This window comes from Bison bison, unplaced genomic scaffold (assembly GCF_000754665.1).
Source record: "Bison bison bison isolate TAMUID 2011002044 unplaced genomic scaffold, Bison_UMD1.0 scf7180017864365, whole genome shotgun sequence".
Lineage (NCBI taxonomy): Eukaryota > Metazoa > Chordata > Mammalia > Artiodactyla > Bovidae > Bison > Bison bison.
The window spans coordinates 2,262,010-2,279,957 of NW_011494937.1; the positions used below are offsets into that span (position 1 = coordinate 2,262,010).

The 17,948-nt window shown below is 50.7% G+C and overlaps 1 protein-coding gene across 1 annotated transcript; it reads left to right on the top strand.

The window, feature by feature from the left end:
• The first annotated feature begins 5,199 nt into the window (after positions 1 to 5,199).
• Positions 5,200 to 17,371, top strand: FARSA (phenylalanyl-tRNA synthetase, alpha subunit). The gene is made up of 13 exons (XM_010855457.1): positions 5,200 to 5,571; positions 8,270 to 8,407; positions 8,503 to 8,601; positions 8,690 to 8,808; positions 10,372 to 10,464; positions 10,559 to 10,687; positions 10,764 to 10,879; positions 13,182 to 13,266; positions 13,351 to 13,450; positions 13,546 to 13,714; positions 13,820 to 13,897; positions 14,053 to 14,167; positions 15,074 to 17,371. The coding sequence occupies exons 1-13, from the start codon at positions 5,323 to 5,325 to the stop codon at positions 15,210 to 15,212; spliced, it is 1,629 nt and encodes a 542-aa protein (XP_010853759.1). The 5' UTR covers positions 5,200 to 5,322; the 3' UTR covers positions 15,213 to 17,371.
• Positions 17,372 to 17,948: the final 577 nt, after the last annotated feature.

Genomic DNA, 17,948 nt, shown 5'->3' on the forward strand with positions numbered 1-17,948 from the left:
CACCCCGCCCCCCAGAGGGCACCGAGCCCTGGGGCTTCACTTCCTTCCAGCGCCGGAGCTGTGCAGGCCTGGGGGAAGAGTGCCTGTTCTCTTCTCCGTACGGCCCCCGTAGTGACCTGGCAGCCTGTCAGACCGCTTCTGTGTGAGCTGGGGCAAGTCATTCAACCTCTTTGAAATCACAGGATCTCTTGAAAGGCCAGGAGGAGCGACCCCGGCCAGCTGCTGCCCGGCAGAAATGCTTTCCAAGCTTTTAGGGATTTTCTGGAACAGAGGGAAGGACCCTGACGGCTCAAAAGATGTGACGATAGGCTGTGGTTCCTCTCGTTGCAGCCTGTCCTTTACCTCCCTCCCATCCCCGCCCCCCAGCCGGTAAATGAAAGGGGTCGCCGCCTTGTGGTCTCCCGCAAACGGCCTGCTTTTGCAATTAAACGGCTGAATATGAGCGGGCAGGGGGTTCCGTTGGGGAGGAGAAAAAAAAAGACAGATGGTGAGGAAGATAAGGTCCAAGAGAGGTGGGCAGGACCCCTGAGACTAGAGCCTTCTTCTGAGGCCGCCGGCACAGGACAGACAGTGACTGACACCAGCTCCATACCCCTAGGCTGCAGGAAGGAGGAAGGAGAACTGGGACTTTCCCAAACTGAGCAAATAGGCTCTGGACTTGGGAAGTAGGAATAAACTGGCGAAGAGAGGGGGGGATTCTGGCAAAAGAGTGGGGAGGGGGCTCTTCCCCTCCAGTGGTGGGGACTCGAAAGGGAGGTATGACGAGTTTTGAAGAAGTTGGGGTTCTACTCCTGCCCCCAAACAGTATGGCGTATAACCCAAATTGTTCCTCGCTGATGAAGCCCACACCCACCAAGTCTGGGATGACCATGCTAGGCTTTGCACTGACGTTCCTCCCACCTTCCCTCTCACCCACCATGTGTCATGGACACAGGGGCTTGGTGCTTCCTTCTGGACAGTAGAATCTGTGCCTGTCCTGTTCACCTGACCATTCCACAATGTCTCCTATAGCACGAGGCACAGAACAGGCTTAAAACCTACTTGATATATATATAAAAAAACGTACCTGATATGTGACAGAAGAAAGGGACAAAGAACTCTTGCTAGAATTAAAAAAGCAAAAATGGAGAAAATGCTTTTTTGGGGGGCAGTACAGAGTCTCCATATGTGTGCGGGGGCTTGGGGGAGGCTTCTCAAGTTGTGAGCAGGGGCTACTCTCTAGTTGTGGTGGGCAGGCTTCTCCTTGTGCTGGCTTCTCTTGTTGCAGAGCAGGGGCTCTAGGGTGCAAGGGCTTAGTTACTCTGCAGTATTGGAATCTTCCCAAACCAGGATTTGAACCCTGGTCCCTCAACATTGACAGTTAAATTCTTTTTATTTTTTTTATTGAAGGATAATTGCTTTGCAGAATTTTGTTGTCAAACCTCAACATGAATCAGCCATAGATTTACATATATCCCCTCCCTTTTGAACCTCCCTCCCATCTCCCTCCCCATCCCACCCCTCTAGGTTGATACAGAGTCCCTCTTTGAGTTTCCTGAGCCATACAGCAAATTCCTGTTGGCTATCTATTAAAGGTGGTAATGTAAGTTTCCATGTTACTCTTTCCATGCATCTCACCCTCTCCTCCCCTCTCCCCATGTCCATAAGTCTATTCTCTATGTCTGTTTCTCCATTGCTGCCCTGTAAATAAATTCTTCAGTACCATTTTTCTATATTCTGTATATGTGTGTTAGAATACGATATTTATCTTTCTCTTTCTGACTCACTTCACTCTGTGTAATAGGTTCTAGGTTCATCTACCTCATCACAACTGACTCAAATGCATTCCTTTATATGGCTGAGTAATATTCCATTGGGTATATGTACCACTTCTTTATCCATTCATCTGTCGACGGACATCTCGGTTGTTTCCATGTTCTAAGGATTGTAAATAATGCTGCAATGAACAATGGGATACATGTGTCTTTTTCAACCCTCGTTTCTTCAGGTTATATGCCTTAGGAATGGGATTGCTGGGTCATATGGTGGTTTTATTTCTAATTTTTTAAGGAATCTCCATACTGTCTTCCATTGTGGCTGTATCAATTTACTTACATTCCCACCAACAGTACAGAGCATTCCCTTTTTTCCACATCCTCTCCAGCATTTATTGTAGAGTTTTTGATGATGACCATTCTGACTGGTATGAGGTGATATTGTGTAGTTTTGATAGTTTTGATTTGCATTTCTCTAATAATGAGCGATATTGAGCATCTTTTCAAGTGATTGTTAGTATGTCTTCTTTGGAGAAATGTCTATTTAGGTCTTTTCCCCAGTTTTTGATTGGGTCATTTGTTTTTCTGGTATTGAGTTGGCAGGAGAATTCTTAACCACTGGACCACCAGGGAAGTCCTGGGGGAAGTGCTTTAAAACTAAGACGAGACTTTGAGGAATGCATTCTGAATTTTTGTCGGGACCTCACTATAAGTCCAGAATCGGGGGATATTAGTAACCCCATTTTCCAGACTCAAGTAACAATTGTGATGACTGAATGAGTAAATAGGGCTTCCCAGGTGGCCCAGTGGTGAAGAATCCACCTGTCAGTGCTGGAGATGGGAAGATCTCCTGCAGAAGGAAATGGCAACCCAGTCCAGTATTCTTACCTGGAAAATTCCATTGATAGAGGAGGCGGGTGGGCTCCATGGCCGGGGAAGAGGGGGTGGTCACAAAAAGTCGGACACAACTGAGCCACTAAACAACAACAAATGAATAAATGCATGCTGCTTAGACTAGCACCTGACTCAGAGTTCATACTCAATACCAGCAAATACTGCATACATGTGTGTCCCAGCAAATACTACATTAAGTACTATTGTACCTAATTCTCAGTTACCTGGGCTCATATCATTTCCATCCAAGGGAGGAAACAGGCACAGAAAGATGAAGTGATTTTGCTGGGTGACAAAAATGGCAGATCTGGGATTAGACTCTACTTGTGCTGCCTAATGTAGTCTCCACTATTGACTATAGCCACGTGTGACTATTGCCTTTTGAAATGTAGCTGTTAACTGAGATGAGCTGTAAGTGTAAAATATACATCAGAATTTAAAGACAATATGAAAAAAAAAGAATAAAATATTTCACTAATATTAAATAATGAAATGAAAGTTTGGACAGCTCAAGTTCTATAAATTCCTCAAATTAATACCACCCCCTTTAATTTTGTATTTAAAATTTTTTATTTATTTTTGGCTGTGCTGGGTCTACCTTGTGGCACACAGGCTTTCTCTGGTTTCAACGAGCAGGGGCTACTGTCTGGTTACAGCACCTGGGCTTCTTGTTGCAGTGGCTTCTCTGGCTCAGGAGTTGTGGTACACTGGCTCCAGAGCACATGAGCTTCGTAGTTGCAGGGCAAAGGATTTAGCTGCTCTTCAGCATGTGGAATATTCCTAACCACTGGACTACCAGGGAAGTCCTGACCCCTTTTGTTTTAAACATCGACAATTAGAAAGGGTAAAATTATATTTGTATCTCAAATTACATTTCTTTGTTTTGGCCAGGCCTGAGGCATGCCAACCAGGGATCAAACCCATTCATTCTGCAGTTTAATTGTGGAGTTCTAACCACTGGAAAGGAAAAGGCAATGGCAACCCACTCCAGTCCTCTTGCCTGGAAAATCCCATGGACGGAGAAGCCTTGTAGGCTGCAGTCCATGGGTTCACTAAGAGTTGGACACAACTAAGGGACTTCACTTTCACTTTTCACTTTCATGCATTGGAGAAGAAAATGGCAACTCACTCCAGTGTTCTTGCCTGGAGAATCCCAAGGACGGCAGAGCCTGGTGGGCTGCTGTCTATGGGGTTACACAGACTCAGACACAACTGAAGCAACTTAGCAGCAGCAGCAGCATCAACCACTGGAAAGTGTATTCCCTCAGTAGGGTCTGACTCTCTGCGACCATGTGGACTGTACCCCGCCAGGCTCCTGTCCATAGAATTCTCCAGGCAAGAATACTGGAGTGGTTGCCATTTCCTGCTCCAGGGGCTCTTTCTGATCCAGGAATTGAACCCAGATTTCCTGCATTGCAGACAGATTTTTTACTGTCTGAGCCACCAGGTCAGACCCCCTAACCACTGGACCACCAGGGAATTCCCAGTATCTTGAATTGCTGATATGCACTACAAATGATTTCCCTGACATTGATCTTCTCAGAGTAGTGGTGTGGGGGAGGGACGGCAGGCTCTGGAGTGTTTATGATTTCTGACACTATCTCCACCAATTCCTTGCAGAACCCTTGCGCAAAGCGTATCACCCAGCTTCAGTTTTCATCAGTGAAATGTAGATTATATCGGTATGTACAGCACACAGTTTGGAGGAAAGTGAAATAAAGACCCCTGAAGCACTTAGCACTGGCCTGGGGACAAGTGAGAATGACCATGCAAGTTAGCAGCTACTTTGAAAATAGCTAGTCTTCTGATTTTCATAGGGCTGGTCCCTACCCAGTCTCCCTTTGAAAATTTGAAAGTAGTTTACATCAGCGGTTTGACTATGTCTGGAGTCCACCACCCAGAGCCGTCCTGTGGGGTAAGAAAGAATTCCTCCAAGGGCTGACTGTTTCAGGCCCAGAGAGAGAAGTCCAAGGTCACACAGCCCACAGCAGGTGGAGCTGTGTGAAGTTTAAAACAATGCTGTGAGTCTGCTTTTGAGGGCATTAATTTGACCTCTCTGGTAAACCAGACACCACTGCTGCTGCTGCCAAGTCGCTCCAGTCGTGTACAACTCCGTGCGACCCCATAGACGGCAGCCCACCAGGCTCCCCCGTCCCTGGGACTCTCCAGGCAAGAACACTGGAGTGGGTTGCCATTTCCCTCTCCAGTGCACGAAAGTGAAAAGTGAAAGCCAAGTCGCTCAGTCGTGTCCGACTCTCCGCGACCCCATGGACTGCAGCCCACCAGGCTCCTCCGCCCATGGGACCTTCCAGGCACCACTGCTGCTGCTGTTGCTAAGTCGCTTCAGTCATGTCCGACTCTGTGCGACCCCACAGATGGCAGCCCACTAAGCTCCCCCGTCCCTGGGATTCTCCAGGCAAGAACACTGGAGTGGGTTGCATTTCCTTCTCCAATGCATGAAAGTGAAAAGTGAAAGTGAAGTCGCTCAGTCGTGTCCAACTCTTCGCGACCCCATGGTCTGCAGCCTTCCAGGCTCCTCCGTCCATGGGATTTTCCAGGCGAGAGTACTGGAGTTCCAGGCACCACTAGGGGGTCCCTAACCCCTCTGAAGTGCTTGTGACACGCTCAAAATGGCGGCACCCCGAGCCCTGCAACATTGTCCGCCACATTCAAGATGGCGACGCAAGCGCGCCCCACCCCCCAATCCTCGGGGCCGTTTCCGGTTCCGGTGGTTCTGGTAGCCGGCAGGGACACGCGGAGCGCACTGGGAGCAACCATGGCGGACGGTCCGGTGGCGGAGGTGCTGCTGCGGCGGCTGGAGGCGGCCGATGGCGGCCTGGACAGCGCGGAACTGGCGACCGAGCTGGGCGTGGAGCACCAGACTGTGGTGGGCGCCGTGAAGAGCCTGCAGGCGCTGGGTCAGGTGAGCCGGGCGGGTGATACTGGGCTTCCTCGCTTTTGCATCTGCAGTTCTTTCGCCAGGAGGGCTCTGCCTCCAGACCAGATTCTCTCAGTCCTGGTTAGAGGTGATTGTATCCGTGTCCAGCCCAGAGTGCGCAGGCGGGGAGTCAGGAAAGAGTGAAGACCCAGGCACGCAGACGCTCCCGTGCAGTAAATGTCCATTGAGGCATTGATTAATTTTGAGGGGGTGGGGAGGAGGATGGGGGACGAGAAAGACGCAATCGCTGCCTTCGTGCAGGTTGCGGTGTGATGGATGTACTCAAGTGACCGGAGTAATGGAGGAAGCAAAGGGAATTCAGAGGTGTTAACTGCCACAGCCTTGAGGATCAGGGAGAGCATCCCAAAGGAGATGACACTTGAATCCGGTTTCTGCACTGAGTACAAAAGCCATGGCACTTCAGCGATCAATGGGGTGGGAGTGGAGGACAGGTAGTGAGAGAGACACTGCAGAGCCAGATTTTGCAAGGCCTTCTCGGTCTTCATCTCACAGGGGTACTAGGGGGCCATGGCAGGAGCTGGAACCTGTCAGACGTGCTTACTGCCTACATCCATCTTGGCAGGGGCAGGACAGGAGGCAAAGGGACAACGGCAGAAACTGGCATATCTCCAAACTAGAGCGTAGCTGGACTGGAGAACGGGTTCAGGTGAAGGAATGAAATTGAGTTCATGGCAAGGTAGGGAGAGCCAGAATGAAGCCCGGCCTTCTAACTTGGGCAAGTGAAGGGTGGTAGATCCAGAAGGAGAGGATGCTGATGGACCCCTGGGCCACCCAGCAGCCTGGATCCATGAAGCTAGGACTCAGAAAACATAGCTGGACTGTTTTTTCATCAAAATCATATAATGTGCTCTTTCTGGCCTCAGCTTTTTTTTGACTGAGTCGGGTCTTAGTTGCTGGGATCTTTCCTTGTGGCCTCCGGAGTCTCCGGTTGTAGCCCTTGAGCTTACTTGTTTTGAGACATATGGGATCTTAGTTCTCCGACCAGGGATTGAATTTCAGGGATTGAATTTGTGGTCCCTGCACTGCAAGGCAGATTCTTAACCACTGGACCACCAAGGAAGTCCCTGACCTCAGCTTTATTTTTCATTCAATCTTTGACGGAACCTTAGATTTACATAAGAGTAAGAGGATATGTGGAGACAGAAATAGTAACCCATCCACTATTCTTGCCTGGAAATCCCATGGACAGAGGAACCTGGAGGGCTAAGTCCATGTGGTCGCAAAAGAGTCGGACACAGTTTAGTGACTGAACAAACAAAGTGATACATAAGATGTAACTCTTATTTATTCCCAGGTTGAAGATATGGGACAGCTTCTAAGCATTGGTCAGAATCATCAGTGTCACCAGAAGGAACAGGCAAACCTGAATTAGAAATTAGGCACCCAGGCTGCAGAGCCTGAGGTTGTCAGTGCAAAAAGGGAGTGAAGCTATGGTGTGTGGGATGACAGTACCTTGATTGATGTGAAACTGACATTTGTGTAGGCTACAGAGGGTTAAGTAGTGGCAGTTTAATGTGGTTCATTGTAAGAATGATGATGATATTAATCGATAGTAGTAGTTAGGTTTATACGGCACTTGCTGCATACTAAGTGGTCTGCATCCTTTCTTTGTTTTTGTTTGTTTGGCCCCAGTGGGCGGCATGCGGGATCTTAGTTCCTGGATTAGGGATTGAACTTGTGCCCCCTTCGCTGGGGGCTTAAACTCTTAACCATTGGACTGCCAGGGAAGTCCTCTGCATCTCTTCTGTTTAGTTACACCTCAAAACAACTCTCTGAGCTAAAGCCCACCACACCTTTTTCTCACACATAAGAAATTTTGCTCAGGGAGGTTAAGCCGTTTTCAGCAAGGTCACACAGTAGGTGAGGAGCAGACCTAGAAATTAGAATGGCATGGGAGCCTAGGCTTTCTGGGTGCAATGTGGATCCCTGGGGTTTTTCTCTGACACCTGAGTACTGAGATGCAAACACATAAATCATTTCATCTGAGACTTTAAAAATCTTTCCAAGGTTCAAAAGTGGTGGTCCAGTGGCTAAGACTCCATGCTCCCAATTCAGGGCACCTGGGTTCAATCCCTGGTCAAGGATCTAGGTCCCACATGCTGAAACTAAAAGATGCCACATACCACAAGGAAGGACTTCCCAGGTGGTACTGGTGGTACAGAACCCACCTGCCAATGCAGGAGACGCAGGAGAGGCAGGTTTGATCCCTGGGTTGGGAAGATCCCCTAGAGGAGAAAATGACAACCCACTCCAGTATTCTTGCCTGGAGAATCCCATTGACAGAGGAGCCTGGCAGGTTACTGTCTATGGGGTCACAAAGAGTTGGCACACACACACGAAAATGCTGCATGCTGCAACTAAGACCCAGCACAGTTGAATAAATAAGTACTTTTTTTTTTTTGTAAGTGATGGAATTTGTTCTTTTTCAGGCAGGTAATAATCCTTAGTACTCTACCCTGCTCTCAGAGGTGTGAATGATTTTTGTCATTATCCTCATGTCACAAAAGATCAACCGAGACTCAGCAAGGGCAGATCACTTTGCTCTGGAGTGGTACAGCTGGGATGCGAAGCTGGCTTCAGAGGCTGTGCACCCCCAGTGCTGTGGCGAGGGGGTACCTGGATCTGACCCCTGTCCCCGCTGTGCCCCCCTGTTATTCTACAGATCATTGAGACTGAGCTGCGCTCCACCAAGCGCTGGGAACTTACTGCTGAGGGTGAGGAGATTGCCCAGGAGGGCAGCCACGAGGCCCGGGTGTTTCGCAGCATCCCCCCAGAGGGCCTGCCCCAGAGCGAGCTCATGGTAGGAGCCTGAGGGGGCCGGGGCCTCAGGAGGTGTGTTGGGGTGACAGCAGCCCTCGTGCCCGTGCCCCCCTCACTGCAGCCTTGTTCCCCCAGCGACTGCCCAGTGGCAAGGTGGGCTTCAGCAAGGCGATGTCCAACAAGTGGATCCGGGTGGACAAGAGTGCTGCTGACGGGCCCCGGGTGTTCCGAGTGGTGAGTCCCTGCTGGAGGGCGGTGGGCCAGGTGGTCGGGCAGGTGGGCCCCTGGCCCTCAGGGTCTCTCACACCCACCCCTGTGGCAGGTGGACAGCGTGGAGGATGAGGTGCAGCGCCGGCTCCAGCTGGTCCGGGGTGGGCAGGCTGAGAAGCTGGGAGAAAAGGAGCGGAGTGAGCTCCGGAAGCGGAAGCTGCTGACTGAAGCGTGAGTGGGTGCCACCCCCAGGCTCACACCTGGGTCACCTGCCTGGCCCTGGAGTTGGGGAGGGGACAAGGAGGCGTTCTGCCCGTACCGGGCTGGTATGCTATCGGGCTCCTCCCCACCCCGCTTTACACTGGGGTGGTCAAATGCACTTGCCACACTCATGCCCCGACAGGCCCTTTACTTGTGCTGTGCTTCTGCCCAGAAAGACCCTCTCACTGTTCTTCAAGGCAAGTTCTGACATCATATCTCTGTTCACATGTCAGCTTAGCGAGGCCACCACCCTAACACCCTTTCCTCTCTTCGACTTCCATAAAAGTTCCACACTCCTGATCTCCAGCCCTTTTGCCCTCCCTGTTTACTTCCTCTACAGTCCAAAGCACTGCCTAGAATTTAAATTAAATATTTGCTTATTTACTGGTTTTTGGCTGTGCCGCACGGCATGTGGGATCTCACTTCCCCAACCAGGAACCAGAGCCATGCCCCCTGCATTGGAAAAGTGGAGTCATAACCACTGGATGGCCAGGGAAGGCCATCTGGATGGCCAGCACTGTCTGGACTTGATAGGGCTCAGGGCTCTGCTGTCACGGGGCCGATGTCTCCTCGAGCAGATGCAGCAGTTACAAGAACGCAGACTGGAGTAGGGCTGCCCAGTTCACCTCCCAGCTCTGCCATGGGTTAGCTGTGTGACCTTGACTGAGTTACCTGATCTTTCCAGGCCTCTGTTTACGCATATGTGAAATGGCCCCTTTTCACACATAGTTATGGGGTGACTTTATAGAACAGAGCCTAGTGTAGAATAAGCTCTCTAAACTTGACCTATGGGGGGACGTACCTGACTTTGCAGGCTTAAGATTCCCAAGCTTCCAGTGCAGGAGGCATGGGTTTGATCCCTGGTCAGGGAACTTGGATTCCGATGCCATGCAGCAAGGCAAAAAAGTTTTTGTTTTAATTTTTCATTTTTAAAAAGGGCTTCCCTGGTGACTCAGCTGGTAAAGAATCCGCCTGCAGTGTGGGAGACCTGGGTTCGATCCCAGGGTTATAGGAAGATCCCCTGGAGAAGGAAATGGCAACCCACTCCAGTACTCTTGTGTGGAAAATCCCATGGACTGAGGAGCCTGGAAGGGTACAGTCCATGGGGTTGCAAAGAGTCGGACATGACTGAGCCATTTCACCTTCCCTGGTGGTCTTTGCTTAAGAATCCATGCTTCCACTGTAGGGGGCATGAATTCCATTCCCGTCAGATAACTAAGATCCCCCATGCCCCACGGTACGGCCAGAAAATTAATAAATAGGCTAATTTGACCTATGATTATCACTCATAGCTCTATGGTTAGTGCCTTGAACAGGCCCTAGCACATAGTAGGTTCTCAATAAATGTTGGTTGAATGAGTACGTGCATGAACATAGGGATGTAGGTGGGGCTAAATAAGGGTTTCAGGAGACAGTAAGTGTCGGGGAGAAAATGGCAGCAGAGTTACTTGGCGGGTGAAGTGGGGTTAGCATCAGTTTGGGGGTCAAGGGAAACCACTTGAAGGAGGTAACAGTGATGTCCCCTGGCCTCAGGACCCTGAAGACCTACTGGGTGAGCAAAGGTAGTGCCTTCAGCACCAGTATCTCCAAGCAGGAAACAGAGCTGAGCCCAGAGATGATCTCCAGGTAGGGGGTGGCCCCAGGGTTGGGGACTGGTTGCGGGAGGGTGGTAGGCAGCCCCCACCATGCCCACGTACCCTGCACCGTGCCCCTCCCATAGCGGCTCCTGGCGGGATCGGCCCTTCAAGCCCTACAATTTCTCGGCCCATGGCGTCCTCCCTGACAGCGGCCACCTGCACCCGCTGCTCAAGGTCCGCTCCCAGTTCCGGCAGATCTTCCTGGAGATGGGGTGAGCACGGGCCCGGGGGCGGGGCCAGCCCAGGCCAGGGGCACAGGCAGGGCAGTCAGGCTGCGTCTCCCACTAGGTTCACCGAGATGCCGACCGACAACTACATTGAGAGCTCCTTCTGGAACTTCGACGCACTCTTCCAGCCCCAGCAGCACCCGGCACGTGACCAGCATGACACCTTCTTCCTGCGAGGTGGGTGCGCCCTGCTGCCCCATGCCACCCGAGGGGCCGGGCCTGGGCAGAGCCTTTCGGGGCAGCCTACCATCTTACAGGATAAACTCCATCCTTCTCAGAGTAGCCAGCAAAGCCTGTGTGAGCTACTGTCATCAACTTCTGTGATCTTCCGCCTCCCCTCCTCTCACCTCAGGGTCTTTGCTGTGTGTTCTGCCGAGAAGTGTCTTCTCCCAGGTCTTCATGACCGCCTCTGGAATCAAATCTCTGCTCACATGTCAGCTCAGAGAGGCCCCTGACGACATGCCCTTGTCCCCCCAGGTTCCTTTTTTTTTTCTTTTTTTGGGCTGCACCAGATTTTTTTTTTTTTCATTATTCATTTGGCTGTGCTAGGTCTTGGTTGTGACGCGTGGGATCTTCAGTCTTTTTGCAGTATGTTGGATCTAGTTCCCTGACCTGGGATTGAACCCAGGCCCCCTGCATTGGAAGCACAAAGTCTTAGCCGCTGGACCACCTGGGAAATCCCTGTATCAGGTCTTAGTTGCAGCACATGGGATCTTCATTATGGCATGTTGGATGTAGTTCCCTGACCAGGGATCGAACCCGGGCCTCCTACATTAGGCATGTGGAGTCCTAACTACTGGACCACCAGGGAAGTTCCCCTCTCCAACCAAGCTCTAAAAAGCTTCTCACTGCTAGTCTTCAACTTTGGTTCCCATTTCTTTTTTCCACAGTCCTCAGTGCTCTCTGAAATTGCTTGACTTTTCAAAATAGTCATTGTCTCCTCACCACCAGGAGAGCAGACAAGGCTGTTGTGTGCCTGTTACCCAGCCAGGAGCAAAATGTCATTGTCATCATCACGGCATCCAGAACTTAACCAGGGCCATCCATAGTGGTCCAGTGGTTAAATTTTCCAGACTTCCACTGCAGGGGGTGTGGGTTCAATCCCTGGTCAGGGAAGTTGCAACAGCCAGAAAAAGTATTCTAAACAAAACTTACTGGGCTGCCACTCTCCTAGTCTTCCTACCAACTACAGGAAGTAGACTGTCAGCCCCATTTTGCAGATAAGGAAACTGGGGCCCAGAGAGGGGACATCACTTGCCCAGGGTCACAGCTTGTAAGAGGTGGAGCTAGGAATGGATGTGTAGCTTTTTGGGTACAGTAAAATTGTATTTCAGGACGGGAATCATAAGAACTTGCATATTCATGTGGCATAGGGTCACTGAGCTCCTGTGCATTGACTTCTCTGTTAAACCTCTGGGTCACAGCCACAAATGAGACAGAAGTCCTTGCCCTGAGACCCTCATGTCCTCGTTGGGCAAGATGTGCCTTAAATCCTGAGTAAGGAAATGGCAACCTACTCCAGTATTCTTGCCGGGAAAATCCCATGGACAGCCTATGGGGTCAAGAAAAGAATCAGACGTGACTTAGTGACTAAACAACAACAAGCTGTAAACGTGGCGATGCAAGATGGCAGTAAATGAGATGGAGGAACTGACATTGTGTTGGGGGGTGTACACGGTCAATTTAAAATAAAGGCTGCTAGGATTTGGACTTCTTTGGAAGTCTATTGGTTAAGACTTTGTACACTATGCAGGGGGCGTGAGTTCAATCCCTGGTAGAGGAACTAAGATCTCACATGCTGTACAGCATGACCAAAAAATTTTTTTAAAAGGCTGCTTAAGCAAAGATAGGAGAAGGTGAGGGAGGGAGCTACATCTGGGGAAGGAAAGTTCCAGGCAAAGGGAATGGCCAATGCAAAGGCCCTGAGGCTGGCACATGCCTGGTGTGCTTACAGATTGGCAGGGAAGCCCTGTGGCTCGAAGAAGTGATCAGTTAGGAGTGGGAGGAGGGAATTCTCTGGTGGTTCAGTGGTTTGCACTCCATGCTTTCACTGCCATGGGCATGGGTTCAATACCTGAGTTGGAGAACTAAGTCCTGCAAGCCCTGCAGCATAGCCAGGAAAAAAAAAGGGGAGGCAGGACCAGGGAAGGTTCTGGCAGAGGAGGGGTATGAGTGACTGCCTCAGGTGTTCCCAGGTGCCCTCCAGCAGTTACAAAGGGCAAGCGAGGGAGCTGCCTAAGTCACCGTTTTCCTTGTGGTGGCTATTTGAGTAATGCTCATTATTTATTTATTTGGCTACGCCAGGTCTTAACTGCGCCATGTAGGATTTTTAGTTGCAGCAGGTGGGATTTAGTTCCCTGACCAGGGATCGAACCCAGGCCCCTCGTGCATTGGGAGCTCGGACTCTTAACCACTGGACCACCAAGGAAGTCCCAAGAAATGCTCCTTGACTGACCAGATGTTGCTCTGTCCTGCCCAGATCCAGCCCAGGCTCAGCAACTCCCAATGGACTATGTCCACCGCGTGAAGCGGACCCACTCTCAGGGCGGCTATGGCTCACAGGGGTAAGGGAGGACCAGGACTTTGGGTGGGGAAGAGGCTGGGGACCGAGAGCTGCATCATAGACTTCCTTGCATGTCCCCCTGAAGGTACAAATACACCTGGAAATTGGACGAGGCTCGGAAAAACCTGCTGCGCACACACACCACGGCAGCCAGTGCCCGCGCCCTCTACCGCCTGGCCCAAAAGGTGTGGCCGGGCTCTGGCAGCATTGGAGGGAGGGGCTGGGCTGTCATACTGACCTCCTCACCCATGCCTGGGCCTGGCCTGCCTGTCACCCCCAGAAGCCCTTCACTCCGGCCAAATACTTCTCCATCGATCGAGTGTTCCGGAATGAGACCCTGGATGCCACTCACCTGGCCGAGTTCCACCAGATCGAGGGTGTCGTGGCTGACCACGGCCTCACGCTGGGCCACCTCATGGGTGTCCTGCGGGAGTTCTTCACCAAGCTGGGTGAGCAGGCGGGCCAGAGTGGGTGGTGTTGGTGGGTAACAGGAAGACGCCTTGGTCATCAGCCCGATCGTCCCTCCAACTCTGTTTGCCTGCCTCCCCACCCAGGTATCACCCAGCTGCGTTTCAAGCCAGCCTACAACCCCTACACTGAGCCCAGCATGGAAATATTCAGTTACCACCAAGGTCAGGCTGGAACCCGGTACTGGGGCAGGGAGGGAGGTCTTGGGCTGCCCACAGCTCAGCCCAGCTTCCTGTTCCTGAGGACCCCACCTCCTGAGCTCATTGCCATGCCCAGTATCACCCACGCGAGCCACCCCATTGTGTTCCTGCCTCCACAGGTCTAAAGAAGTGGGTGGAGGTTGGAAACTCTGGGATCTTCCGCCCTGAGATGCTGCTGCCCATGGGGCTCCCTGAGAATGTGTCGGTCATTGCATGGGGTCTCTCCTTGGAGCGGTGAGTACCCAAACCACTTAGGGTGTTGGCTGCCTCACTTGGGTGACTTGTCAGGCATGGGGGCCTGTAGACTTGCAGCCCCCTCCATTGATTCATTCATTTGAGAAATCCTTAGTGAGCACCTGCTGTATGCCCATTCTGTGCTGTGATTACAACACACATCTCTGCTCTATGAAGCTGGGGTGCTAGTGGACCAAGGAGGATGAGAATTAAGTAAATTCAACAAATAAAGCTTAGAGTATACCCAAAAGCAGTGTTATGGGGATTCCCTGGTGGCTCAGTGGTAAAATCTGCCTGCCAGTGCAAGAGACATGGGAGACTCAGATTCAATCCCTGGGTCGAGACGATCCCCTGGAGAAGGAAGTGGCAACCCACTCCAGTATTCTTGCCTGGGAAATCTCACAGGTAGAGGAGCCTGGCAGGCTACAGTCCATGGGGTCACAAAAGGGTCGAACCTGATTGAGCAACCAAATAACCACAACCTCAGAAGTAATGTTAGAGCAGAAACACAGCAGGGAGAGCTAAGGAGATGTCAGGGAAGGCCTCTCAGAGGAGGTGACATCTGAGCAACGAATGAAGGTGGCTGAGTTGGTAAGCTGTGACAATATCTGGGGAAGGGTGGTCCAGGCAGAGGGAATAGCCAGTGCAAAGGCCCTGAGGCTGGAGCAGGCCTGCTGTATATGGAGGACACTGAGGAGGCCAGTGTGACTGGTGGGAGGAGTGAGTGAGTGAAGGGGAAGAGTGGGAAGAGAGGGGTGAGGGAGGTGACAGGGCAGATGGTGTGGGGCCTTTTGAGCCCCAGGGAAGACTGGGGCTTTTACTTCTGGGAAGGTAGCAAGAGAGGTTCTGATCAGAAGAGAGCATGACCTGACCTTGTGTTAAACCCTGTCCCCTCCCCCCTCCAAGCCCGACGATGATCAAATATGGCATCAACAATATCCGGGAGCTGGTGGGCCACAAGGTGAACCTTCAGATGGTGTACGACAGTCCCCTGTGCCGCCTGGACGCTGAACGGGGGCCCCCTTCGACACAAGAGGCTGCGTGACATGAGCTGCCCCCCATAGGCCACCTTCCCCAAGGCCCTGCTACCCCCTTGCATCCCTGCCAGTGACCCCCTTGTATTTATGAGGCCTCTGTGAGGCCCATCCCCCTGCCCCGGTGTCTCCTCTTCCTGATCAGCCCCAGGGTCCTGGGAACAGGGGAGCGGGTAGCAGGTTCATTCTGTTGTCCACCCGTGAGGGTGGGCCTTGGGGAGCCCTGCAGGCCAGCTGTTGGCTAATAAAGTGGGCATGTGCCCTCATCTGGTGCCTTTCCTTAGGGGTAAAAGGTGCTGGAGCCCTGGGTGTAAGACATGGTGGGTTGGAGGTCTTGGATCCTGGGGACCTCCTTGGCCAGCCTGAGCCATATCCCCACCAGGGAAGACTGGCTCCATCAGGCATTCATCAGTTTACTTCCTGGTGCCAGGTCTCTTCTAGGTGAAGGGGATAGAAACCCTTACCCCTGTGGAAGGGGTGAGTCCAGGGTGGTGGTGGGGCCCTGGGAACCAGGATTCCCACTGATTGGGAGTCAAGCATTGGTGGGATGGGGTGGATAGCCTTATTTATTTACTTTAGGCTGTGCTGGGTCTTTATTGTGGCCTGAGGGTTTAGTTGTCCCAGGGCATGTAGGATCCCTGACCGGGGATTGAACCTAGGTCCCCTGCATTGGAAGGCAGGTTCTTAACCACTAGACCACAAGGGAAGTCCCAAGCTGAGCCTTTAAAACTGCTTTTTGTTGTTGTTGTTAAAGAGCAGTTTAGTTTCAGGTTCATAGCAAAATTAAGTGACAGGTACAGAGATTTCTCAAACCCCCTGCGTTGATGGCATCGTAATCACCCACGGTCCATAGTTTACATTTCGGTTGACTCCCCATGTTGTATGTGGCTTTGGATAAATGTATGCTGACATGTGGGCTTCCCTGGTGGCTTATTGGTAAAGAATCCATTTTCTTGCCAATGCAGGAATGCAGGTTCGATCCTTGGGTCAGGAAGAGCCCCTGGAGGAGGAAATGGCAACCCACTCCAGTATTCTTGCCTGGAGAAATCTCCTCCAGAGGAGCCTTGTGGGCTACAGTCCAAAGGGTCACAGTCAGACATGATAGCGACTGAGCACAAACGCATGATGACCTGTATTATGATATCCTAATGTTTCATAAATTTCACTTCCCTAAAAGTCCCCTGTGTTACACGAATTCATCCCTTTGTCCTCCCCCTAAAAAGCTACTCTTAAAAAAAAAAATCTCATAAGGATTTCACATGAGCCCAGAATAGAAACATGAGTGAATAGGATAAAGTTCCATGAGCCTACCGCTCACACTGACTAGTGAGCACACCTGTTTCTGTGAAAATATTTCAAAGCAAACCCCAGGAATTCCCTGGTGGTGCAGTGGTTAAGACTTCAAGCTTCCAGTGCAGGGGGTGCAGGTTAGATCCCTAGTTAGGGAACTAAGACCCGATGTGCCACTAGGCCTGGAAATCCCAGCAATCTTGTCACCCACCCCAGAGCAGCGCATTTTGGGAAACATGGACAGCTTTTATGTAACCATGAGGTCACTTTTATGCCCAGTTCAGTTAGCAGTCAGCTGGGTTCTTTTTGGTCTCAGGGCCTGTGGATACCAATCTTACAAGGGCTCCTCACTCACATCTTTTATTTCAAAGAAAATAATCCAGTCATACAGAAAAATACTTCTTCATTCAATAAAGGTGCATCTCTTTTAAGTGCCAGCAGTGGGTAAAGTTGTTCCAGGTCCCTGCCTTTTAAGAGCTGACACTGTGTTATCTGTGGATGAAGAGATAAATACTGAAACGGAGGGAAGAGTAGAAGCCATGTAAAAAGTAAAGGTTAGTGAGGATGAAACATTTATAATACAAAGCATAATAAACACCCAAGAATCCACCCCTAGTTCTTTTGAATCTGAACAGATATTTGCACTGGATCTTTCACTTAGATCTCTGTGACTAATGTTTTGAAGACCCTTAGGAGCTTGTTCTAGTTTCTTTTGCCCCCCGCCCCACTAAGATTGCCCCCTCCTGAATCTGGTATTTATCAGTCTCTTGTGCTTTTAAACTTTTGCTATTTACATGTTACTTTAACAAGACATGGTTTCATTTTGCATGTTTTCAAAAAAGTTACACAAACTGCACCATAAAAATCATCCTGCACCTTCTGTGTTGCCTTTGTTTTGTTTTCTTAATTTTTGGCCGCATGCAGGATGTTAGTTCCCCAACCAGGGGTCAAACCCATGTCCCCTGAAGTGGAAGCTTGGAATCTCAGCCACCAGACCACCAGGGAAGTCCCTGTGTTGCCTTTGTCTTGATTTGGTCCTTGTGTTTGTGTGCACATGTGTGTGCATGTTTAGAAGTTAAGTCTGAGATTTTTCTCCTTAGATAATCCTGCAATCTTCAAATCTGATGCTGCAGGAAGATACAACATCTTGTAGCTCTGCTACAAGATACTAATGTTACCTACTGTTCATTAAACTCTGAATGTGTTCCAGATGTTTACCCCTGAAACCCTTACAAATAGTCTCATGTTTTAGATTTTTTCACCTTGGTAATAGACAAAGATGAGTTCTGTGAGTGAGTGGCAGTTTAATGATCACCCCTGTTATTGGTAAGAGACAGCCCAGATTCAAACCCCTAGGGCTTTCCAGAACATAGGTGTAAAGGGGGTGTGCTCTAGTGTGTGGCCAGGGACAGAGCCCTGAACAGAAGGGCTGAGTATGTGTGTGTGTTTGGGAGTTG